A 26,985-nucleotide genomic window follows, 5' to 3' on the forward strand; every position below is an offset into this window, starting at 1 on the left:
CCGTGAGAGGCGGAAATTCCCAACTTCCTGGTGTCAGTGTCATGGTGCTGATAGCGGCGCTCCGGCCTCTGGCTCTATGGTAGCGACGCTCCGGCTTCTGTCTATGGTAGCGGCTGTAGCGGTGGAGGACTGGAAGTGAGCGGGACATGGCGGAGAGCGGAGGCGGCGGCGGCGGGAACCGGGCCCCGCTGTGTATGATAGTGCTGGGGATGGCCGGCTCCGGGAAGACGACGCTGGTGCAGGTGCGTGTCCTCTCCCCGGCTGTAACATTATATATATATACCCCCTCATGTATAATATAATATATATATATACCCCCTCATGTATAATATAATATATATATATACCCCCTCATGTATAATATAATATATATACCCCCTCATGTATAATATAATATATATATATACCCCCTCATGTATAATATAATATATATATATATACCCCCTCATGTATAATATAATATATATATATACCCCCTCATGTATAATATAATATATATATATACCCCCTCATGTATAATATAATATATATATATACCCCCTCATGTATAATATATATATATACCCCCTCATGTATAATATAATATATATATATACCCCCTCATGTATAATATATATATATATATACCCCCTCATGTATAATATAATATATATATACCCCCTCATGTATAATATAATATATATATATACCCCCTCATGTATAATATAATATATATATATACCCCCTCATGTATAATATATATATATATACCCCCTCATGTATAATATAATATATATACCCCCTCATGTATAATATAATATATATATATACCCCCTCATGTATAATATAATATATATACCCCCTCATGTATAATATATATATATATACCCCCTCATGTATAATATAATATATATATATACCCCCTCATGTATAATATATATATATATATACCCCCTCATGTATAATATAATATATATATATACCCCCTCATGTATAATATAATATATATATATACCCCCTCATGTATAATATAATATATATATATACCCCCTCATGTATAATATAATATATATATATACCCCCTCATGTATAATATAATATATATATATACCCCCTCATGTATAATATATATATATACCCCCTCATGTATAATATAATATATATATATACCCCCTCATGTATAATATAATATATATATATACCCCCTCATGTATAATATAATATATATATATACCCCCTCATGTATAATATAATATATATATATACCCCCTCATGTATAATATAATATATATATACCCCCTCATGTATAATATAATATATATATATATACCCCCTCATGTATAATATAATATATATATATACCCCCTCATGTATAATATAATATATATATATACCCCCTCATGTATAATATAATATATATATATACCCCCTCATGTATAATATAATATATATATATACCCCCTCATGTATATTATAATATATATATATACCCCCTCATGTATAATATAATATATATACCCCCTCATGTATAATATAATATATATACCCCCTCATGTATAATATAATATATATACCCCCTCATGTATAATATAATATATATACCCCCTCATGTATAATATAATATATATATATACCCCCTCATGTATAATATAATATATATATATATATACCCCCTCATGTATAATATAATATATATATATATACCCCCTCATGTATAATATAATATATATATATATATACCCCCTCATGTATAATATAATATATATATATATACCCCCTCATGTATAATATAATATATATATATACCCCCTCATGTATAATATAATATATATATATACCCCCTCATGTATAATATAATATATATATATACCCCCTCATGTATAATATAATATATATATATACCCCCTCATGTATAATATAATATATATATATACCCCCTCATGTATAATATAATATATATATATACCCCCTCATGTATAATATAATATATATATATATACCCCCTCATGTATAATATAATATATATATACCCCCTCATGTATAATATAATATATATACCCCCTCATGTATAATATAATATATATATATACCCCCTCATGTATAATATAATATATATATATATACCCCCTCATGTATAATATAATATATATATATATACCCCCTCATGTATAATATAATATATATATATACCCCCTCATGTATAATATAATATATATATATACCCCCTCATGTATAATATAATATATATATATATACCCCCTCATGTATAATATAATATATATATATATACCCCCTCATGTATAATATAATATATATATATATACCCCCTCATGTATAATATAATATATATATACCCCCTCATGTATAATATAATATATATATACCCCCTCATGTATAATATATATATATACCCCCTCATGTATAATATAATATATATATATACCCCCTCATGTATAATATAATATATATATATACCCCCTCATGTATAATATATATATATACCCCCTCATGTATAATATAATATATATATATACCCCCTCATGTATAATATAATATATATATATACCCCCTCATGTATAATATAATATATATATATACCCCCTCATGTATAATATAATATATATATACCCCCTCATGTATAATATAATATATATATATACCCCCTCATGTATAATATAATATATATATATACCCCCTCATGTATAATATAATATATATATATACCCCCTCATGTATAATATAATATATATATATACCCCCTCATGTATAATATAATATATATATATACCCCCTCATGTATAATATAATATATATATACCCCCTCATGTATAATATAATATATATATATATACCCCCTCATGTATAATATAATATATATATATACCCCCTCATGTATAATATAATATATATATATACCCCCTCATGTATAATATAATATATATATATACCCCCTCATGTATAATATAATATATATATATACCCCCTCATGTATATTATAATATATATATATACCCCCTCATGTATAATATAATATATATACCCCCTCATGTATAATATAATATATATACCCCCTCATGTATAATATAATATATATACCCCCTCATGTATAATATAATATATATATATACCCCCTCATGTATAATATAATATATATATATATACCCCCTCATGTATAATATAATATATATATACCCCCTCATGTATAATATAATATATATATATATATATACCCCCTCATGTATAATATAATATATATATATATACCCCCTCATGTATAATATAATATATATATATATACCCCCTCATGTATAATATAATATATATATATACCCCCTCATGTATAATATAATATATATATATACCCCCTCATGTATAATATAATATATATATATACCCCCTCATGTATAATATAATATATATATATACCCCCTCATGTATAATATAATATATATATATACCCCCTCATGTATAATATAATATATATATATATACCCCCTCATGTATAATATAATATATATATACCCCCTCATGTATAATATAATATATATACCCCCTCATGTATAATATAATATATATATATACCCCCTCATGTATAATATAATATATATATATATACCCCCTCATGTATAATATAATATATATATATATACCCCCTCATGTATAATATAATATATATATATACCCCCTCATGTATAATATAATATATATATATACCCCCTCATGTATAATATAATATATATATATATACCCCCTCATGTATAATATAATATATATATATATACCCCCTCATGTATAATATAATATATATATATATACCCCCTCATGTATAATATAATATATATATACCCCCTCATGTATAATATAATATATATATATACCCCCTCATGTATAATATAATATATATATATACCCCCTCATGTATAATATAATATATATATATACCCCCTCATGTATAATATAATATATATATATACCCCCTCATGTATAATATAATATATATATATATACCCCCTCATGTATAATATAATATATATATATATACCCCCTCATGTATAATATAATATATATATATATACCCCCTCATGTATAATATAATATATATATATATACCCCCTCATGTATATTATATATATTTATATATATACCCCCTCATGTATATTATATATATTTATTTATTTATTAGGAATATGCAGGCTCTGGTTCTATTCGGTTCCGTTCGTTTTTTTTTACCGAATCTTATTGGCTATCCAAAACTCATGACAGCTGATACCCAATATGATTCGGTAAAAAAATCCGAACGGAACCGAATAGAACCAGAGCCTGCATATCCCATATATATATATATACACACACCTCTCATGTATATATATTTTGCACTGATGATGCACTGTTGGTTCTCTTTAATGAGTTGAGTGGTTGGTGCCATAATATGGATTACAACAGTAGTCAAATAGTGGTGTCCACTGTGTACTAACCCTAATGGTGCATACACACGATCAGATTTTTCCTTCAGATATGAACGATAACGATTTAAAAATCGTTCAGTCGTTCATATCTGAAGGAAAATCGTTCATATCTGACATGCCTGAACGATGGACGATCAACGATGCACGTTCCCGTTTGTCAGATAACGATATCTGATGGGTTTGCAGTCAGACTTGGACGATTCCATTCATTTTAATGCAGTCAAAAATCGTTCAAAACTTTGGTAAAATCGTTCAAATCGTTCAGATCGTTTAATCGTTCAATCGTTCATCTGACAAATCTGACAAGTCTGACAAATCTGACCGTGTGTACGCTCCATAACTCTGCACTCTTTGTGTCCCGATCACTGCTGGCCACAGTGATCGGGCATCTGGCGGCACTCCCGGCGCGGCTGCAGGCTCCAGTATATCCCGATCACTGTGGCCAGCAGTGATCGGGCAGCCCGGCGGGCCCCACCCCCTTCAGTGAGAAGCAGCAGCGGCGGCTCTGGTGGGCGCCGCTGCTGCTATGTTTCGGAGCCGCCAGCGGAACACCCTTCCGCTGCGGCTCCGGGATCACTGTGTAGAAGCAGCAGCAGCGCGGCTCTTGTAGCCGCCGACGCTGCTGCTGAGTAGCCCGGCCGCCAGCGGGACACTCTCCCGCTGTGGCTTCGGCACAGCAGTGATCAGCAGCAGTGGCGGCTCTGGTAGCCGGCGCTGTGCTATGGGTCCGGGCCGCCAGCGGGAGACCCTCCTGCTGCGGTTCCGGCAGTGATCACACAGTGATCACTGGCCGTGTATAGAGAGCAGCGGCGGCTCTGGTAGCCGGCGCTGTGCTATGGGTCTGGGCCGCCAGTGGGAGACCCTCCCGCTGCGGCACCGGTAGTGATCACTGGCCGTGTATAGAGAGCAGCGGCGGCTCTGGTAGCCGCCACTGTTCTAAGTATCTGGGCCACTCCCTCCAGCCTCAGCTGCCCTCCCCCATAATGTCCACATATATAAGGGGCCTTGCCATAATAAAATATATAATATATATATATATATGTGTGTGTGTATATATATATGTTCAATAGATATCGCAGAGCCTCTGTTTAGGGATGCCAACCATCGATGGTTCGCAAACATCGATGGTCTGACGGAAAACAAGTGGTTTTCCATTGTTGGTGGCCATCAATGTTGCACCATCGATGGTAGCCATCAATCGATGTTTAGGAAACATTGATAATTGTGGTCTAGACAGATCTTGCCCAATCGCTAAACAATTGATGGCTTCTAACGATGGTTGAGCCTTCAATGGTACAGCTGTCAATGGCTACAGTATAACATAAAAAGTGCTATTTTTATGGTATACTGGGTTTTAAAGAAAAAATAAAATTTTCAAATAAAATAGTGATGGATAAGTTTCAAATTATGTTCGTGACCTAATTCAATCATAAAAGAAACCGACAATTTTGGAGCGGTTTTTGGAAAAAGAATTCGTCAGTTAAGTGGTTAATGCCCGTATTCAATTTGAGGTGAAATGTCGGATGATGTCATTTTCGCTTATTTCAAATATCCCCGTATTCAATTACGTTGACTTTATGCCGGTGGATAATTTTTCGCCTGCCTTTAGAAGGTGAAAAAAAAATGCAGAATTGGGGTTTTTCTGGTGTAGGGTTAAAAAAAAAATAGCCTGCAGCCTTTATTAAGTCTCCTTAAGATAAACTATGTAAAAAAAAAAAAAAATTTAAATACCCTCAGGACCCCCAAAAATAGGTGTTAAATTTTTTTTGGGTAAAAAAAAAGGGGGAACAGTGTTTAAAAATAGGGAAATAGGTTCAGGTGTGTTCTGTAAGTATGCGGCAGGTGTTTTATAGAATAGGCTATTAGCGCTGGTGCATTTTTGCAGAATTTAAAAAAAAATTAGTTTAGGGACGTAACAATATGCTAGTACCCGTTTTCAAGTACCCCAAATTTGATGGGACCACTTATTAAAACAGAAAAAAAAAAAAGCTAAGTGCTCTTCTGCATCACTTCTTCAATGTCGGGGGGGAAAAAGCACCTGCCGCGGCTATTTAAAAACCCGACTTTCTTCTGCAGGTAAAAACAGGGGCAGCCATAGTGATCCCCCATGTCTGGACATCTTTATGGGGGTCCTACAATTATTTCCCAAAAATTCTCGTATTTTTTCGTGGATCCAAGTTTCGCCTGTACCCGTTTCCGCCTACTTTGGAATAAAATACGGGGAATAGCGGGCACGCGCGCGCGATACTTTTCCGCTTGGAAAACAGGCGAAGAGTCTGGACTTTTTGCCTCAAATTGAGTACTGGCCTAAGAAAGCAGTAATTCCACAGGGTGACTCCTGACAGGGCACACCTGGTACTTCAACACCATTCCAGGTGATACCTTATGTAGCTGGATGAGAGAATGCCAAGAGTGTGCCAAGCTGTCATCCAAGCAAAAGGCGGCTACTCTGAGGAATCTAATATATAAAACATATTTGATTTAGCACCTTTTTGTTTACAACATAATTCCATATATGTGATCCTTCATAGTTTTGATGTCTTCAGTATTAATCTATGTTGAAAATAATTTAAATAGACACCTTCTCATTCAATGGTTTATATATATATATATATATAGATAGATAGATAGATATCTCTCTCCTGTAGATAGGCGGCGCTCCGATCAATGAGAGACACCACACACGGCTGGTATAATCGATTGTACCAGCCGTGTGTGGAGTTTCTTATTGATCGGAGTGCCGCCTATCTACAGGTTACATATTGTACCCGAATCATTAGGTTACTAAGGAGGTCATCCGCCGCTGATGTTTTATATTGAGGGAGTGCTACCCATTTGTGGAAATGTTTATATATATATATATATATATATATATATATATATATATATATATATATATATATCTATCTCTATATCTCTATCGCATTCCCCGCTAGGCTGTTTTAGCGGGGCGCGGCGCCCTGCCCTACTTCTGGAAGGCAAAAATCGCCCTGCCCTAACAGCCTGCGGGAGCCGTCTTCACCCGCGGGTCGCAGTGTCCCGCAGGTGAAGATACGTGCGGTGACCCGGTCACCGCCGGAGAATAGACACCGGGCGCATGTGCCCGGCATCTATTCTCCCTGTCTACAGGGCTTGGGGGCTGCCCGGTGTGTCCGTAAGTGCCGGGCACGCCCCCAAGAGTGACGAAAAGGGGACGCGTGTCATAGACACGCCCCCTTTTCAATGACCATACCCCCTTCTCGGTCGTGCGCGCAAAAGTGCCCTCTTTAGCTCCGGCGCCCTGCCTCGCGCCGGAGCTAAAGTGAACACTATACACACACACACACACGCACGTTGAGTCTCCCATATCCAAAATGCTTGGGAGCAGGGGTGTTTTGGATAACGGAATATTCCGTATTTTGGAATATTTGCATACCATAATGAGATATCTTGGGAATGGGTTTCATTATCTGAGTCATGCCAAAATAATTCCGTATTTCGGAATATTTGGATATGGGAGACTCAACCTGTGTGTATATGTGTGTGTGTGTGTGTGTGTGTATATATATGTGTGTGTATATATCTCTATCCCATCCCGTGTATTATAGATGATATACCCCCTCGTGTCAGACTTGCCATAGTGTATGACCTGTGACATGAGACTGGCTGCCACAACCTCACCTTTGTAGCAGGGATTGGCTGTTCCTCACCCAGTTTTAAGCCTCCTACACAGCTGTTTCTGTATCCGTTATTGACTGTGTTACATCCTACATATGAAAATGATGATCACTGTCACCTGTTTGGTATGATGGTTATTCATACACCTGACTATAATCCTACAACAAAATCCCTGACTGTGTGCAAGTGTACCCAGGAGAACTGATGCTGTTCTGAAGGCAAAGTGTGGTCACAGCAAATATGGATTTGATTTACATTTCTCTTCTGTTAATTCACTTTGCATTTTGTTAATTGATAAAAATAAAGTGTAACACGTCTATGTGTGACAGCATTCTTACTCTGCAGCATTATCTCCTCACCTGCCTAATACCTATGCACAGTATTGTGTACTAATAGACCATCATGTGTGTTTATAGATATCTAATGTATAAATATAAAAATATAAAACATGAGGGGGGTCGGCTTACCTCGTCTCCTAGCCGCCGCCTCGTCTCCTAGCCGCCGCCTCGTCTCCTAGCCGCCGCCTCGTCTCCTAGCCGCCGCCTCGTCTCCTAGCCGCCGCCTCGTCTCCTAGCCGCCGCCTCGTCTCCTAGCCGCCGCCTCGTCTCCTAGCCGCCGCCTCGTCTCCTAGCCGCCGCCTACACTGAAGTGCCATAGTCATCGGATAAATGCCTGTTATCATGCATTAACTCAATGTGTCATCTATTCCACAAGTGAATGGAAGACTGGCGTTCCCACTAGGTTGTTTTAGCGGGGCGCCGCACCCTGCTCTATTTCTAAAGAGCAAAAAGCACCCTCCGGCGTGGCTCCCCGCTGAAAGTCTGCGAGTGCCGTCCCCACCCGCGGGTGGGGAAAACTGCTGTGTAGCAGTCAATGCCGGTGAATGGCTCCCGTCATCCATTCATACGCGTCTGGTACCCCCTGCACTGACCTGCCGGATACGCGTCTGGCGCCCCCTGCACACTGACCTGCCGGATACGCCTCTGGCGCCCCCTGCACACTGACCTGCCGGATACGCCTCTGGCGCCCCCTGCACACTGACCTGCCGGATACGCCTCTGGCGCCCCCTGCACACTGACCTGCCGGATACGCCTCTGGCGCCCCCTGCACACTGACCTGCCGGATACGCCTCTGGCGCCCCCTGCACACTGACCTGCCGGATACGCCTCTGGCGCCCCCTGCACACTGACCTGCCGGATACGCCTCTGGCGCCCCCTGCACACTGACCTGCCGGATACGCCTCTGGCGCCCCCTGCACACTGACCTGCCGGATACGCCTCTGGCGCCCCCTGCACACTGACCTGCCGGATACGCCTCTGGCGCCCCCTGCACACTGACCTGCCGGATACGCCTCTGGCGCCCCCTGCACACTGACCTGCCGGATACGCCTCTGGCGCCCCCTGCACTGAGTGTCGCTGGTCTGTTACCCCGGACAATTCTGACCAGATGCTGGTGGTCATGACCATTAAGCACCTGTGGTCGGGCACTGCGCTGTCCACGGTGGGTGGTAATGCCTCCATGTCACACCATAGATCGAGGGATGTTGGATGTCTGTAGAAAATCGGAAATGGAATGTCCCATCCGTCAGACACCCACTGTCATGCCCCGTTCCCAGTGACTCACAAGATGTCAGATTACAACTGATGCAGGTCTAGGCATTTCCTAGATGTCACAGTACAATGATGCCACCTACCATTACCTTCACATGCTGCTGTTCCATGGCTATTGGCACTTCATCTCTCTCCTCCAGAGATAACGTACACCTACCCCCTCAGGTATTCGCTGTGATGTGTATTGTGTGCCCCTCCTCATACATTCTATACACCTCATGTAGCCTCATTCTATATCAGGCCTGGCCATCCTAATCTTTGGCTGTTGTGAAACTACAAGTACCAGCATGCTTTACTAGCTGATTGGTGGGAGGGTATGCTGGGACAAGAGCTGGAGAGCCACAGGTTGGGCCAGTCCTGTTCTATATCATATACACCTCATATATTCTGTGCGCCCCCTGTAGCCTCGTTATACACCTCATATATTCTGTGCGCCCCCTGTAGCCACGTTATTCACCTCCATATATTCTGTGCGCCCCCTGTAGCCTCGTTATACACCTCATATATTATGTGCACCCCCTGTAGCCGCGTTATACACCTCATATATTCTGTGCGCCCCCTGTAGCCGCGTTATACACCTCATATATTCTGTGCGCCCCCTGTAGCCTCGTTATACACCTCATATACTCTGTGCGCCTCCTGTAGCTGCGTTATACACCTCATATATTCTGTGCGCCCCCTGTAGCCTCGTTATACACATATACGCTGTGCTCCTCCTGTAGCCACGTTATACACCTCATATACTCTGTGCGCCTCCTGTAGCCGCGTTATACACCTCATATATTCTGTGCGCCCCCTGTAGCCTCGTTTTACACATATACGCTGTGCTCCTCCTGTAGCCACGTTATACACCTCATATATTCTGTGCGCCTCCTGTAGCCACGTTATACACCTCATATATTCTGTGCGCCCCCTGTAGCCTCGTTATACACCTCATATATTCTGTGCGCCCCCTGTAGCCTCGTTATACACCTCATATATTCTGTGCGCCTCCTGTAGCCTCGTTATACACCTCATATGTTCTGTGCGCCTCCTGTAGCCTCGTTATACACCTCATATGTTCTGTGCGCCTCCTGTAGCCTCGTTATACACCTCATATACTCTGTGCGCCTCCTGTAGCCGCGTTATGCACCTCATATATTCTGTGCGCCCCCTGTAGCCTCGTTATACACATATACGCTGTGCTCCTCCTGTAGCCACGTTATACACCTCATATATTCTGTGCGCCTCCTGTAGCCACGTTATACACCTCATATATTCTGTAGCCTCGTTATACACCTCATATACTCTGTGCGCCCCCTGTAGCCTCGTTATACACCTCATATACTCTGTGCGCCCCCTGTAGCCTCGTTATACACCTCATATATTCTGTGCGCCCCCTGTAGCCTCGTTATACACCTCATATATTCTGTGCGCCCCCTGTAGCCTCGTTATACACCTCATATATTCTGTGCGCCCCCTGTAGCCTCGTTATACACATATACGCTGTGCTCCTCCTGTAGCCACGTTATACACCTCATATATTCTGTGCGCCTCCTGTAGCCACGTTATACACCTCATATATTCTGTAGCCTCGTTATACACCTCATATATTCTGTGCGCCCCCTGTAGCCACGTTATACACCTCATATGTTCTGTGCGCCTCCTGTAGCCTCGTTATACACCTCATATGTTCTGTGCGCCTCCTGTAGCCTCGTTATACACCTCATATACTCTGTGCGCCTCCTGTAGCCGCGTTATGCACCTCATATATTCTGTGCGCCCCCTGTAGCCTCGTTATACACATATACGCTGTGCTCCTCCTGTAGCCACGTTATACACCTCATATATTCTGTGCGCCTCCTGTAGCCACGTTATACACCTCATATATTCTGTAGCCTCGTTATACACCTCATATACTCTGTGCGCCCCCTGTAGCCTCGTTATACACCTCATATACTCTGTGCGCCCCCTGTAGCCTCGTTATACACCTCATATATTCTGTGCGCCCCCTGTAGCCTCGTTATACACCTCATATATTCTGTGCGCCCCCTGTAGCCTCGTTATACACCTCATATATTCTGTGCGCCCCCTGTAGCCTCGTTATACACATATACGCTGTGCTCCTCCTGTAGCCACGTTATACACCTCATATATTCTGTGCGCCTCCTGTAGCCACGTTATACACCTCATATATTCTGTAGCCTCGTTATACACCTCATATATTCTGTGCGCCCCCTGTAGCCACGTTATACACCTCATATACTCTGTGCGCCCCCTGTAGCCTCGTTATACACCTCATATATTCTGTGCGCCCTCTGTAGCCTCGTTATACACCTCATATATTCTGTGCGCCCCCTGTAGCCTCGTTATACACCTCATATATTCTGTAGCCTCGTTATACACCTCATATATTCTGTGCGCCCCCTGTAGCCTCGTTATACACCTCATATATTCTGTGCGCCTCCTGTAGCCTCGTTATATACCTCATATATTCTGTGCGCCCCCTGTAGCCTCGTTATACACCTCATATACTCTGTGCGCCCCCTGTAGCCGCGTTATACACCTCATATATACTGTGCGCCCCCTGTAGCCTCGTTATACACCTCATATATTCTGTGCTCCCCCTGTAACCTCGTTATACACCTCATATATTCTGTGCTCCCCCTGTAGCCTCGTTATACACCTCATATATTCTGTGCGCCCCCTGTAGCCTCGTTATACACCTCATATATTCTGTGCGCCCCCTGTAGCCTCGTTATACACCTCATATATTCTGTGCGCCCCCTGTAGCCTCGTTATACCTCATATATTCTGTGCGCCCCCTGTAGCCTCGTTATACACCTCATATTCTGTGCTCCTCCTGTAGCCGCGTTATACACCTCATATATTCTGTGCTCCTCCTGTAGCCGCGTTATACACCTCATATATTCTGTGCTCCTCCTGTAGCCTCGTTATACACCTCATATATTCTGTGCTCCTCCTGTTGCCTCGTTATACACCTCATATATTCTGTGCGCCCCCTGTAGCCTCGTTATACACCTCATATTCTGTGCTCCTCCTGTAGCCGCGTTATACACCTCATATTCTGTGCTCCTCCTGTAGCCGCGTTATACACCTCATATATTCTGTGCGCCCCCTGTAGCCTCGTTATACACCTCATATACTCTGTGCGCCCCCTGTAGCCTCGTTATACACCTCATATACTCTGTGCGCCCCCTGTAGCCTCGTTATACACCTCATATACTCTGTGCGCCCCCTGTAGCCTCGTTATACACCTCATATATTCTGTGCTCCTCCTGTAGCCGCGTTATACACCTCATATATTCTGTGCGCCCCCTGTAGCCGCGTTATACACCTCATATATTCTGTGCGCCTCCTGTAGCCTCGTTATACACCTCATATATTCTGTGCGCCTCCTGTAGCCACGTTATACACCTCATATACTCTGTGCGCCCCCTGTAGCCTCGTTATACACCTCATATATTCTGTGCGCCCCCTGTAGCCGCGTTATAGATTACATACACCTCATAGATTCTGTGCGCCCCCTGTAGCCGCGTTATAGATTACATGCACCTCATAGATTCTGTGCGCCCCCTGTAGCCGCGTTATAGATTACATGCACCTCATAGATTCTGTGCGCCCCCTGTAGCCGCGTTATAGATTACATGCACCTCATAGATTCTACACCTCGCAGCCTCACTCCACCTTCTGTAGTTATTGTACTCACCTGACATGTTACAGATTTATGTTATTCTCACCCCCCATCTCTTCTCCTACAGAGACTGACGTCCCATCTACACGAGAAACTCTGCCCCCCGTACATCATCAACCTGGATCCAGCCGTGCATGAGATACCGTTCCCTGCCAATATAGGTACTGACCCCCCCCATATCCTATACACACCTGCCAATATAGGTACTGACCCCCCCCCCATATCCTATACACACCTGCCAATATAGGTACTGACCCCCCCCTATATCCTATACACACCTGCCAATATAGGTACTGACCCCCCCCATATCCTATACACACCTGCCAATACAGGTACTGACCCCGCCCTATATCCTATACACACCTGCCAGTATAGGTACTGACCCCCCACATATCCTATACACACCTGCCAATATAGGTACTGACCCCCCCCTATATCCTATACACACCTGCCAATATAGGTACTGACCCCCCCCCCATATCCTATACACACCTGCCAATATAGGTACTGACCCCCCCCCATATCCTATACACACCTGCCAGTATAGGTTCTGACCCCCCCCCATATCCTATACACACCTGCCAATATAGGTACTGACCCCCCCCCCCATATCCTATACACACCTGCCAATATAGGTTCTGACCCCCCCCCCCATATCCTATACACCCCTGCCAATATAGGTACTGATCCCCCCTCCATACCATACACATATACCCCCCATACCATGTACACATATACCCCCAATACCATATACACACCTGCCAATATAGGTACTGACCCCCCGCCCCTCCCATATCATATACACACCTGCCAATTTAGGTACTGACCCCACCCCCCCATACCATACACACCCCTGCCAATATAGGTACTGACCCCCCGCATACCATACACATATACCCCCCCATACCTTATACACACCTGCCAATATAGGTACTGACCCCCCCATACCATATACACATATACCCTCCATACCATATACACCTCTGCCAATATAGGTACTGACCCCCCCACCATGCCAATATAGGTACTGACCCCCCATACCATACACATATACCCCCCATACCATATACACACCTGCCAATATAGGTACTGACCCCCCCCCCATATCCTATACACACCTGCCAATATAGGTACTGACCCCCCCATATACTATACACACCTGCCAATATAGGTACTGACCCCCCCCCATATCCTATACACCACCTGCCAATATAGGTACTGACCACCCCCCCCCATATCCTATACACACCTGCCCAATATAGGTACTGACCCCCCCCCCCCAATCCTATACACACCTGCCCAATATAGGCACTGACCCCACCCATATCCTATACACATCTGCCATTATAGGTACTGACCCCCACCCCCCCATATCATACACACCTGCAAATATAAGTACTGACCCCCCCCATATTAATACACACCCCTGCCAATATAGGTACTGACCCCCCCCCATACCATACACATATACCCCCCCATACCATATACACATATACCCCCATATCATATACACACCTGCCAATATAGGTACTGACCCCCCCCCCATATCCTATACACACCTGCCAATATAGGTACTGACCCCCCCCATATCCTATACACACCTGCCAATATAGGTACTGACCCCACCCATATCATATACACATCTGCCAATATAGGTACCTGACCCCCCCCCCATATCCTATACACACCTGCCAATATAGGTACTGACCCCCCCCTCCCATATCCTATACACACCTGCCAATATAGGTACTGACCCCCCCCCCATATCCTATACACACCTGCCAATATAGGTACTGACCCCACCCATATCCTATACACATCTGCCAATATAGGTACTGACCCCACCCATATCCTATACACATCTGCACAATATAGGTACTCGACCCCACCCCCCCCCATATCCTATACACACCTGCCAATATAGGTACTGACCCCCCCCCCCATATCCTATACACACCTGCCAATATAGGTACTGACCCCCCCCCATATCCTATACACACCTGCCAATATAGGTACTGACCCCACCCATATACTATACACATCTGCCAATATAGGTACTGACCCCACCCCCCCATATCATACACACCTGCCAATATAGGTACTGACCCCCCCCATATTAATACACACCCCTGCCAATATAGGTACTGATCCCCCCCCCCATACCATACACATATACCCCCCATACCATATACACACCTGCCAATATAGGTACTGACCCCCCGCCCCTCCCATATCATACACACCGCTGCCAATATAGGTACTGACCACCCCCATACCATACACATATACCCCCCATACCTTATACACACCTGCCAATATAGGTACTGACCCCCCCCATACCATATACACACATACCCTCCATACCATATACACATATACCCCCCATACCATATACACCTCTGCCAATATAGGTACTGACCCCCCCATACCATACATATACCCCCATACCATATACACCCCTGCCAATATAGGTACTGACCCCCCCATACCATACATATACCCCCCATACCATATACACACCTGCCAATATAGGTACTGACCCCCCCCCCATACCATACACACCCCTGCCAATATAGGTACTGACCCCCCCATACCATACACACATACCCCTATACCATATACACACCTGCCAATATAGGTACTGACCCCCCCATACCATACACACCCCTGCCAATATAGGTACTGACCCCCCCCCCCATACCATACACACCCCTGCCAATATAGGTACTGACCCCCCCCCATACCATACACACATACCCCTATACCATATACACACCTGCCAATATAGGTACTGACCTCCCCATACCATACACACCCCTGCCAATATAGGTACTGATCCCCCCCCCCCATACCATACATATACCCCCCATACCATATACACACCTGCCAATATAGGTACTGACCCCCCCCCCATACCATACACACCCCTGCCAATATAGGTACTGACCCCCCCATACCATACACACATACCCCTATACCATATACACACCTGCCAATATAGGTACTGACCCCCCCATACCATACACACCCCTGCCAATATAGGTACTGACCCCCCCCCCCATACCATACACACCCCTGCCAATATAGGTACTGACCCCCCCCATACCATACACACATACCCCTATACCATATACACACCTGCCAATATAGGTACTGACCTCCCCATACCATACACACCCCTGCCAATATAGGTACTGATCCCCCCCCCCATACCATACACACCCCTGCCAACAAAGGTACTGACCCCCCCATACCATACACATATACCCCCCATACCATATACACACCTGCCAGTATAGGTACTGACCCCCCCACATACCATACACATATACCCCTATACCATATACACATATACCCCCCATACCATACACACCCCTGCCAATATAGGTACTGCCCCCCCCATACCATACACATATACCCCTATACCATATACACACCTGCCAATATAGGTACTGACCCCCCCATACCATGCACACCCCTGCCAATATAGGTACTGATCCCCCCCCCCCATACCATACACACCCCTGCCAACATAGGTACTGACCCCCCCATACCATACACATATACCCCCCATACCATATACACACCTGCCAGTATAGGTACTGACACCCCCCCCATACCATATACACATATACCCCCCATACCATATACACACCTGCCAATATAGGTACTGACCCCCCCCCCCCATACCATACACACCTCTTCCCTGCCACTGTAGGTACTGACCCCCCCCCCAATACCATATACACCCCTTCCCAGCCGTTATCTTTACTGAACCCCCATACCATATACACCCCAGCCCTACCCATATAGGTACTAAGGCATGCATGTCTGTGTATGTAATATGTACATCTGTTGTGTCTCCTGCAGATATCCGCGACACCGTAAACTACAAGGAAGTGATGAAGCAGTATCCTTATACTACTAACCATACGTTATACACACAGCATACATTATACACATAGCATACGTTATATACAGTGCATACGTTATACACACAGTATCCTTATACTACTAACCATACATTATATACAGTGCATACGTTATACACACAGTATCCTTATACTACTAACCATACATTATATACAGTGCATACGTTATACACACAGTATCCTTATACTGACTAACCATACATTATATACAGCATACGTTATACACACAGTATCCTTATACTACTAACCATACATTATATACAGTGCATACGTTATACACACAGTATCCTTATACTACTAACCATACGTTATACACAGCCTACGTTATACACACAGTATCCTTATACTACTAACCATACGTTATACACACAGCCTACGTTATACACACAGTATCCTTATACTACTAACCATACGTTATACACACAGCCTACGTTGTACACACAGCCTACGTTGTACACACAGCCTACGTTGTACACACAGCCTACGTTGTACACACAGCCTACGTTGTACACACAGCATACATTGGTGCCATTTCCTGTGCTCATCCAGGATACACAAATACAATTCATAAAACCGAGGTGATGGCTGGAGCTGGTAATATATAATGTTCTGTATATAGAGACTTCTTATAGGGCCTAAATCAGAGCTGTACGTCATTTCCGTATTTATGTCATCTCCAATGTTGTCCTGCGATGTCGCTTGCGGTGAGTCGCTTACTGGTGGCGACAGACAGCGTTCCAGAAAATGTCGAAGTCAGATAACCTGCGTCCAAGACGGTGACCTACATGTTGTGGTCACGATCTGATGCTGCGCCTTCATAGGCCCTTACCCCAGGGGGCGCAAACATTTTAAGTCAGGAGTATATTCCTTCCATGATGTAGGTGCCCACTAAGAAGGGATTTTTAAAAATTTGACCGCTAAGAGGATTAGAAGGGCTAAAATGTCTCCTCCCCCTGTGCCTGTGGTCTGACTGTCTCATCCTGGCTGCGGCACAGATTATAGTCACCAAATGTCACCCCAAGTGCTGCCAAACATCACTGGCAGTTGGTGTGGCTCCTCCTATTTGTATAGTCTGGTTAGGGAATGTGTTCCTACACAGGCGAGGAAGGGGGAATGTGTTCCTACACAGGCGAGGGAGGGGGAATGTGTTCCTACACAGGCGAGGGAGGGGGAATGTGTTCCTACACAGGCGAGGGAGGGGGAAATGTGTTCCTACACAGGCGAGGGAGGGGGAAATGTGTTCCTACACAGGCGAGGGAGGGGGGAATGTGTTCCTACACAGGCGAGGAAGGGGGAATGTGTTCCTACACAGGCGAGGGAGGGGGAATGTGTTCCTACACAGGCGAGGGAGGGGGAATGTGTTCCTACACAGGCGAGGGAGGGGGAAATGTGTTCCTACACAGGCGAGGGAGGGGGGAATGTGTTCCTACACAGGCGAGGGAGGGGGGAATGTGTTCCTACACAGGCGAGGGAGGGGGGAATGTGTTCCTACACAGGCGAGGGAGGGGGGAATGTGTTCCTACACAGGCGAGGGAGGGGGGAATGTGTTCCTACACAGGCGAGGGAGGGGGGAATGTGTTCCTACACAGGCGAGGGAGGGGGGAATGTGTTCCTACACAGGCGAGGGAGGGGGGAATGTGTTCCTACACAGGCGAGGGAGGGGGGAATGTGTTCCTACACAGGCGAGGGAGGGGGGAATGTGTTCCTACACAGGCGAGGGAGGGGGGAATGTGTTCCTACACAGGCGAGGGAGGGGGGAATGTGTTCCTACACAGGCGAGGGAGGGGGGAATGTGTTCCTACACAGGCGAGGGAGGGGGGAATGTGTTCCTACACAGGCGAGGGAGGGGGGAATGTGTTCCTACACAGGCGAGGGAGGGGGGAATGTGTTCCTACACAGGCGAGGGAGGGGGGAATGTGTTCCTACACAGGCGAGGGAGGGGGGAATGTGTTCCTACACAGGCGAGGGAGGGGGGAATGTGTTCCTACACAGGCGAGGGAGGGGGGAATGTGTTCCTACACAGGCGAGGGAGGGGGGAATGTGTTCCTACACAGGCGAGGGAGGGGGGAATGTGTTCCTACACAGGTGGTCCCGGGAGGAAGAGGGGGGGGGCCTTCGGCGGTGGTGCCGGGAGGAAGAGGGGGGCCCCCACTTACTTTTCTGTTATACCAGTAGTCTGTGGTACTGTATATCGGGGAACATTAGTAGCCGGTGTCTGCAGTCCGCCTCAGAGCGACAGGCAGCGGTTACCTCCCCGCCTGTCATCCGCACATGTCGGCTCTTGTGTTCAGTTTGTGCCGCCTGAGCCGGTTCCTCAGATATGGGCTGGGGCCCAACGGGGGAATTGTCACTGCGCTCAACCTGTTTGCTACACGCTTTGATCAGGTAAGTCCCTAGTGCTGGTGACCACAGCACAATGCGTGTAGTGCGTGTTCTATGTGCGGTTTATGTATCCGGCTCTTCCTACAGGTGGTCAAGTTCATAGAGAAGAGTCAGGAGAAGTGTCAGTGAGTATTACAGCCCCCCTCTCCCCTTACCACTCACCTACCTGCTGCTCTGTACACTTACCTCATGTGTCCTCTCCTCCCCTTACCACTCACCTACCTGCTGCTCTGTACACTTACCTCATGTGTCCTCTCCTCCCCTTACCACTCACCTACCTGCTGCTCTGTACACTTACCTCATGTGTCCTCTCTCCCTAGGTATGTACTGATGGACACGCCAGGACAGATTGAAGTCTTTACGTGGTCTGCCTCAGGGTCCATCATTACGGAAACCTTGGTGAGTCTCTGTGGTGGGGGAAGGGTGTGTGTGGGGGAGGGGTCCTACCTGGTCCTGACCCATGTGTTTCCCTTCCAGGCTTCCTCCTTCCCCTCAGTGGTGGTCTATGTCATGGACACGTCACGCAGCACCAATCCGGTCACTTTCATGTCCAACATGCTGTACGCCTGCAGGTGGGTAGGGGAAATGCTGTGCCCTGTGCTGGTCCCCTCTGCCCCCCATGCTGACATTGTTTCCCTTCTCTTCCAGCATCATGTATAAGAGCAAGCTGCCATTCATTGTGGTCATGAACAAGGTGCGTTATATACTATATAATGTAACAATCCATCGCTCGCAGTCAGGTATAACCGATCACAGATCTGCTGTAGTATGGATGCAGGGATAAGACAGTAACAATCCATCGCTCGCAGTCAGGTATAACCGATCACAGATCTGCTGTAGTATGGATGCAGGGATAAGACGGTAACAATCCATTGCTTGCAGTCAGGTATAACCGATCACAGATCTGCTGTAGTATGGATGCAGGGATAAGACAGTAACAATCCATCGCTCGCAGTCAGGTATAACCGATCACAGATCTGCTGTAGTACGGATGCAGGGATAAGACCGTAACAATCCATCGCTCGCAGACAGGTATAACCGATCACAGATCTGCTGTAGTATGGATGCAGGGATAAGACTAACAATCCATCGCTCGCAGACAGGTATAACCAATCACAGATCTGCTGTAGTATGGATGCAGGGATAAGACAGTAACAATCCATCGCTCGCAGTCAGGTATAACCGATCACAGATCTGCTGTAGTACGGATGCAGGGATAAGACTAACAATCCATCGCTCGCAGACAGGTATAACCAATCACAGATCTGCTGTAGTATGGATGCAGGGATAAGACAGTAACAATCCATCGCTCGCAGTCAGGTATAACCGATCACAGATCTGCTGTAGTACGGATGCAGGGATAAGACCGTAACAATCCATCGCTCGCAGTCAGGTATAATCGATCACAGATCTTCTATTGTATGGATGCAGGGATAAGACGGTAACAATCCATTGCTCGCAGTCAGGTATAACCGATCACAGATCTGCTGTAGTATGGATGCAGGGATAAGACGGTAACAATCCATTGCTCGCAGTCAGGTATAACCGATCACAGATCTGCTGTAGTATGGATGCAGGGATAAGACAGTAACAATCCATCGCTTGCAGTCAGGTATAACCGATCACAGATCTGCTGTAGTATGGATGCAGGGATGAGGCTGTAACGATCTCTTTCAGACCGATATAATCGATCACAGCTTCGCTGTGGAATGGATGCAGGACTTTGAGAGCTTCCAGGATGCCCTGAACCAGGAGACGTCTTATGTCAGTAACCTGACTCGCTCCATGAGCCTGGTTCTGGATGAGTTCTACAACGCCCTGCGGGTAATACCTGTGTAACATACATGGTGTGAGCGTGTGTAGCTTACCCGTGTGGATTCCTAAGTCACATGTATGTTGTTCTCCAGGTTGTCGGGGTCTCGGCAGTGACGGGGGCTGGGATGGACGAGTTCTTTGTGAAGGTGTCGGAGGCAGCAGAAGAGTATGAGAGGTAAGGGAGGAGCGGCACGTTTCCCGTTTCCTACGTAGGGTGACGTTAATGCTTGGGATTTATAGGTAAGTTTAGGGATCTGTAGGCTGTGGATAAGGAATACAGTGCAGGTGTGATGTGCTGCTGCGTACCGGCCACTAGGTGGCGGGAGTCAGACCCCATTACTACTGTTATTACTGTCTTACATTATTACCCCCTTCTGTTTGCTGTACAGTAACTGTCCTATTTTTTCCCTCTGCAGAGAATACCGACCGGAATATGAGCGTCTGCGCCAGGCTGCGGTACGTATTCCGTGTATTACACAGAGCCCCTGTGCTGTATAAGAGGAGGTAGAGAGAAGGGTAATGGCTGCGGTGTGTAGACGGTGTATTACACAGAGCCCCTGTGCTGTATAAGAGGAGGTAGGAATAGAGAGGGAACATGAGCGGGGAAGGATGGAGTAGGGACATGTGAGGGATTGGAATAGAGAGGGGACCTGAGCGCGGAAGAATGGAGTAGGGACATATGGGGGATTGGAATAGAGAGGGGACCTCAGCGGGGAAGGATGGAGTAGGGACATGCACGGTGGATTGGAATATAGAGGGGACCTGAGCGGGGAAGGATGGAGTAGGGACATGGGGGGGATTGGAATAGAGAGGGGACCTCAGCGGGGAAGGATGGAGTAGGGACATACGGGGGGATTGGAATAGAGAGGGAACACGAGCGGGGAAGGATGGAGTAGAGACTTACGGGGGATTGGAATATAGAGGGGACCTGAGCGGGGAAGGATGGAGTAGGGACATGGGGGGGATTGGAATAGAGAGGGGACCTCAGCGGGGAAGGATGGAGTAGGGACATACGGGGGGATTGGAATAGAGAGGGAACACGAGCGGGGAAGGATGGAGTAGGGACATGCGGGAGATTGGAATTTAGAGGGAACATGAGCGGGGAAGGATGGAGTTAGGGACATGCGGGGGATTGGAATAGAGAGGGAACATGAGCGGGGAAGGATGGAGTTAGGGACATGCGGGGGATTGGAATAGAGAGGGAACATGAGCAGGGAAGGATGGAGTAGGGACATACGGGGGATTGGAATAGAGAGGGAATATGAGCGGGGAAGGATGGAGTAGGGACATGGGGGGATTGGAATAGAGAGGGAACATGAGCGGGGAAGGATGGAGTAGGGACATGGGGGGGATTGGAATAGAGAGGGGACCTGAGCGGGGAAGGATGGTGTAGGGACATACGGGGGATTGGAATAGAGAGGGACCTGAGCGGGGAAGGATGGAGTAGGGACATACGGGGGATTGGAATAGAGAGGGGACCTCAGCGGGGAAGGATGCAGTAGGGACATACGGGGGATTGGAATAGAGAGGGAACATGAGCGGGGAAGCATGGAGTAGGGACATGCGGGAGATTGGAATAGAGAGGGAACATGAGCGGGGAAGGATGGAATAGGGACATACGGGGGATTGGAATAGAGAGGGAACATGAGCGGGGAAGGATGGAGTAAGGACATGTGGGAGATTGGAATAGAGAGGGAACATGAGCGGGGAAGGATGGAGTAGGGACATACGGGGGATTGGAATGGAGAGGGAACATGAGCGGGGAAGGATGGAGTTAGGGACATGCGGGGGATTGGAATAGAGAGGGAACATGAGCGGGGAAGGATGGAGTTAGGGACATACGGGGGATTGGAATAGAGAGGGGACCTGAGCGGGGTAGGATGGAGTAGGGACATACGGGGGATTGGAATAGAGAGGGGACCTGAGCGGGGAAGGATGGAGTAGGGACATACGGGGGATTGGAATAGAGAGGGGACCTGAGCGGGGAAGGATGGAGTAGGGACATACGGGGGATTGGAATAGAGAGGAGACCTGAGCGGGGAAGGATGAAGTAGGGACATACGGGGGATTGGAATAGAGAGGGGACCTGAGCGGGGAAGGATGGAGTAGGGACATACGGGGGATAGTGATATGGGGAGATCCATGGCGGGTGGATAACAGGGCAGGCATGTAATACAGGGATATATGGGGGAGTACCGTCGGGCTAACGCACGTCCTGCTATGTGTTATTCCCTGAGACAGGAGGAGGAGAAGAGGAAGGAGCAGCAGCAGCAGATGGACAGGCTGCACAGGGACATGGGGTCTGTGTCTCTGGATCCCGGACAGGCCGCCGGTAATTACTAGGGATTGGGGGTTTGGAATTCGTTATACTGTATTACACCCTCCTCCTCCCATAGACGCTGTATGATACTATAGGGCAGCGTCAGACTCTTTAGTCCTCAGTTGGTCTCTATCCCGGCCAGGTGAGGACGATGCAGCTGTGGGGCCGTCACATCTGATCTTCACCCGAGGAAACCTGGATGAGGAGGACGAGGCAGAGGACAGCGACACGGATGATATCGATCATTCTGGTGAGTCGTCCTTTGGGTCGTCTAGTTTACCTAGTGGGGCAGCATGGTGACACAGTGTGCAGTATTGCTGGGGTTTTAGGTTCTATATCCATCAGGACTGTGTGGAGTTTGTATTTTCTCCCTGTGTTTATGTGGGTTCCTTCGGTCTCCTCCCACTCTGCAAGCACACGAGTGGGTTACAAGGTACCTGTGCCAGGTGGGGGGTGACACTGTAAGCCCTGTTGGGGAGGGACTGATGTGAGTAATTACCGTAATAATGGCGGCTGCCTCATCCTCTGCAAAATATATGTGGCGCTGAGTCCTGTTCAAGAGAGGCATTATGTACTATACATTATTGTCATTTAGTAACAGGTGCCCTGTAATGTAAACGTTCATACGGTACTGCTCACAGATCCAGTTATAGCAGGGTCCCCAGCAGCACAGAGTATATCAGGAGATGAGTGATGTGTCAGTGAGGACAGGGCTGCATGTGACAGGGGCAGTGACATGATGTGAGGAGAGGAATGGAGGCAGCAGGAAGCCACAGACTGAGAGTTATATAGTGGGAGGAGCAGGGTCCCCAGCAGCACAGAGTATATCAGGAGATGAGTGATGTGTCAGTGAGGACAGGGCTGCATGTGACAGGGGCAGTGACATGATGTGAGGAGGGGAATGGAGGCAGCAGGAAGCCACAGATAGTTATACTCTGTGCTGCTGGGGACCCTGTTCCTCCTATTATATATCAGGAGGAGAGGAGTGATGTGAGACTCCTCTCACACTGATTACATACTTTATTCATAGTGCACCACAAGGTACTTGAAGCGCCATACACAAATATATAGAATAACACAATGATACAGCTAAAGGCAGGCTGAATGGGGGTAGGGTGACTCACTATAACTAGTAGAAGCTGTAATTATTGATCATGGAGGTACATCGGTACTCAGTGAGCCTGTACTCTATGTGGGAACAGGGAACGGGATAGTGCTAGGAGGACTGCACTAGGGAAGGGCTTTTGGGTGGTGTAATGGTAGCACAGCACTGAGGTCATGAGTTCAATTCCCACCACGGCCCTAATTGTGTGGAGTTTGTATATTCTCCCTGTGCTTGCGTGGGTTTCCTCCGGGTACTCAGGTTTCCTCCCACACTCCAAACATATACGGTTAGGTTATTTGGCTCCTGGCATAAAATAAAATACCGTAGTCTAGTGTGTGTGAGAGCATGTGCTAGGGAATATAGGGGGTCATTCAGACCCACTCGCGAGTGGCAGTACGCTCGCAAGCGGGTCGATGTTCCCCACTGCGCATGTGCGAGACCCGGCGAGCGACGGGCTTTCCATCGCTCGGGTTCGCGCACCAAAGGGGGCGTGCTGTCGATGTTGATTGACAGCACGCCCCCTTTGGTGGGAGTGCCGGGGGCGTGCCTGCCAGACGTAGGCGTTCCCAAGGGAACGCCTACCGTCTGAAGCCGGCCCCACTGACATCACTAGTGATGTCAGTGGGAGTGATTTTGGCTCTGATAGAGCCAAAATCACTCCAGGGCTTGTGGCTGGGAAACTTGACCGCAGGGTTTCCCTCGCAAGTCCGATGGTCGCGATGGTCAAGACCATCGCGACCATCTTTTTGCACGCTCGTATATGCTGTGGGTGGTGACCCACAGCTATACGAGCGTCCAGGAGGACGCTCCATTTTAATGGAGGAGGGCCCTGATTCAGAGCGAGCGCTCTGGTCAGAGCGTCTGGCTCTGAATCAGGGCCATAGAGTGTAAGCTCCGCTGGGGCAGGGACCGATGTGAATGGCCCAATGCTCTCTGTATAGCGCAGCGGAATATTTGTGCACTATATACGTAACTGGTAATAATTGAATAGTGTTTGAGCCTTAACATGAAATGGTATTAGAGTGTTATTACAACTGGCCCAGTTACAGGCAATGTACATATAGACATTATCTATAACGTCCCTTGTGCAGTCATTATATATGGATGTTATATACAACATCTATATAGGACTGTGTATGGTAACACATGGCTGCTTTGTATCCCCTAGTATTTGGGAGGCTCCTGCCTGAGCCGGATTTATACATTATTAATACATTGTGGACGTATTTGATCATGTAATAGGACTTTGGATCTGATAATACTGTCTGTGTGTGGTGGCTGGATTCTATGTATAATATATAGTCTGCGGTTATATATGTAGATAATATTTCAGAACTTATTTTGCGCTGTCCTTTTCATGTTTGTGCAGGTAAGGCGGAGGGGACAATAAGATCACGTTATAGGGGGGGTCTATAAGATAACGTTTGTGCATAAAGTCCTGTTTATCTATTTGAGCATTAGATGTGTTGATTATCGGGTGTTACCTCTATTGTCTTCCCATCCAGTGGCGGAGACCAGGCTCGAGGAACCGGCTTTTCAGAACTTCCTCCAGCAAACACAAAGCAAGTATCGGGAGAAGATGGGCCAGTGACTGGTGACCCGTACAGGACGGAGTGAGTGCGAGGACTCGTCTGCAGTGTCTGAGGTCTGAAGTCGCTGGAGCTGCGCAGCACCGCGCGGACACATTCTCATCGGCTTCCTCAGGGCGACGTTACGCTACAGCTCGGTGTGGATGAAGTGTGAGCTCAGCGCCAGCACCAAAGACCAATATCTGTCGTTTTATCTGCTGTGTAAAATGAAGATCTTATTTCTTTAAAAAAAAAAAAAAAAGAAGAAAAAATTGTTACTGCGTTGTTGGTTGGCCAGAACGGCGGCGTCACTCTGGGTTACAGCTATAGACAGTGACAGCACCAGGACGTCTCCAGCTGTATACATAGAAAACCTGGGCTGGCATCATTATAATGTTACGGCTTGTAGCTTTATTTTTTATTTTTATTGCATTTCAATAAAGGACAAATGACGTGA

At 46.1% G+C, this 26,985-nt stretch overlaps 1 protein-coding gene across 1 annotated transcript; it reads left to right on the forward strand.

Moving 5' to 3' along the window:
- Nucleotides 1–26,985, forward strand: GPN1 (GPN-loop GTPase 1). Its single transcript, XM_088452905.1, has 14 exons — nt 1–242; nt 13,474–13,567; nt 17,277–17,316; nt 19,657–19,723; nt 19,808–19,845; nt 20,041–20,119; nt 20,198–20,292; nt 20,369–20,414; nt 21,398–21,544; nt 21,628–21,710; nt 21,952–21,991; nt 23,777–23,867; nt 23,998–24,105; nt 26,466–26,985. The coding sequence occupies exons 1-14, from the start codon at nt 147–149 to the stop codon at nt 26,549–26,551; spliced, it is 1,110 nt and encodes a 369-aa protein (XP_088309031.1). The 5' UTR covers nt 1–146; the 3' UTR covers nt 26,552–26,985.

Source organism: Taudactylus pleione, unplaced genomic scaffold, assembly GCF_031769625.1.
Source record: "Taudactylus pleione unplaced genomic scaffold, aTauple2 ptg000558l, whole genome shotgun sequence".
NCBI lineage: Eukaryota > Metazoa > Chordata > Amphibia > Anura > Myobatrachidae > Taudactylus > Taudactylus pleione.

Coding starts and splice junctions, on each gene's coding strand:
- GPN1 (XM_088452905.1), top strand. CDS start 147: ATGGCGGAGAGCGGAGGCGGCGGCGGCGGGAACCGGGCCCCGCTGTGT. Junction 21,545..21,627: donor AGTTCTACAACGCCCTGCGG/GTAATACCTGTG, acceptor GTTGTTCTCCAG/GTTGTCGGGGTCTCGGCAGT. Junction 23,868..23,997: donor GGATCCCGGACAGGCCGCCG/GTAATTACTAGG, acceptor TATCCCGGCCAG/GTGAGGACGATGCAGCTGTG.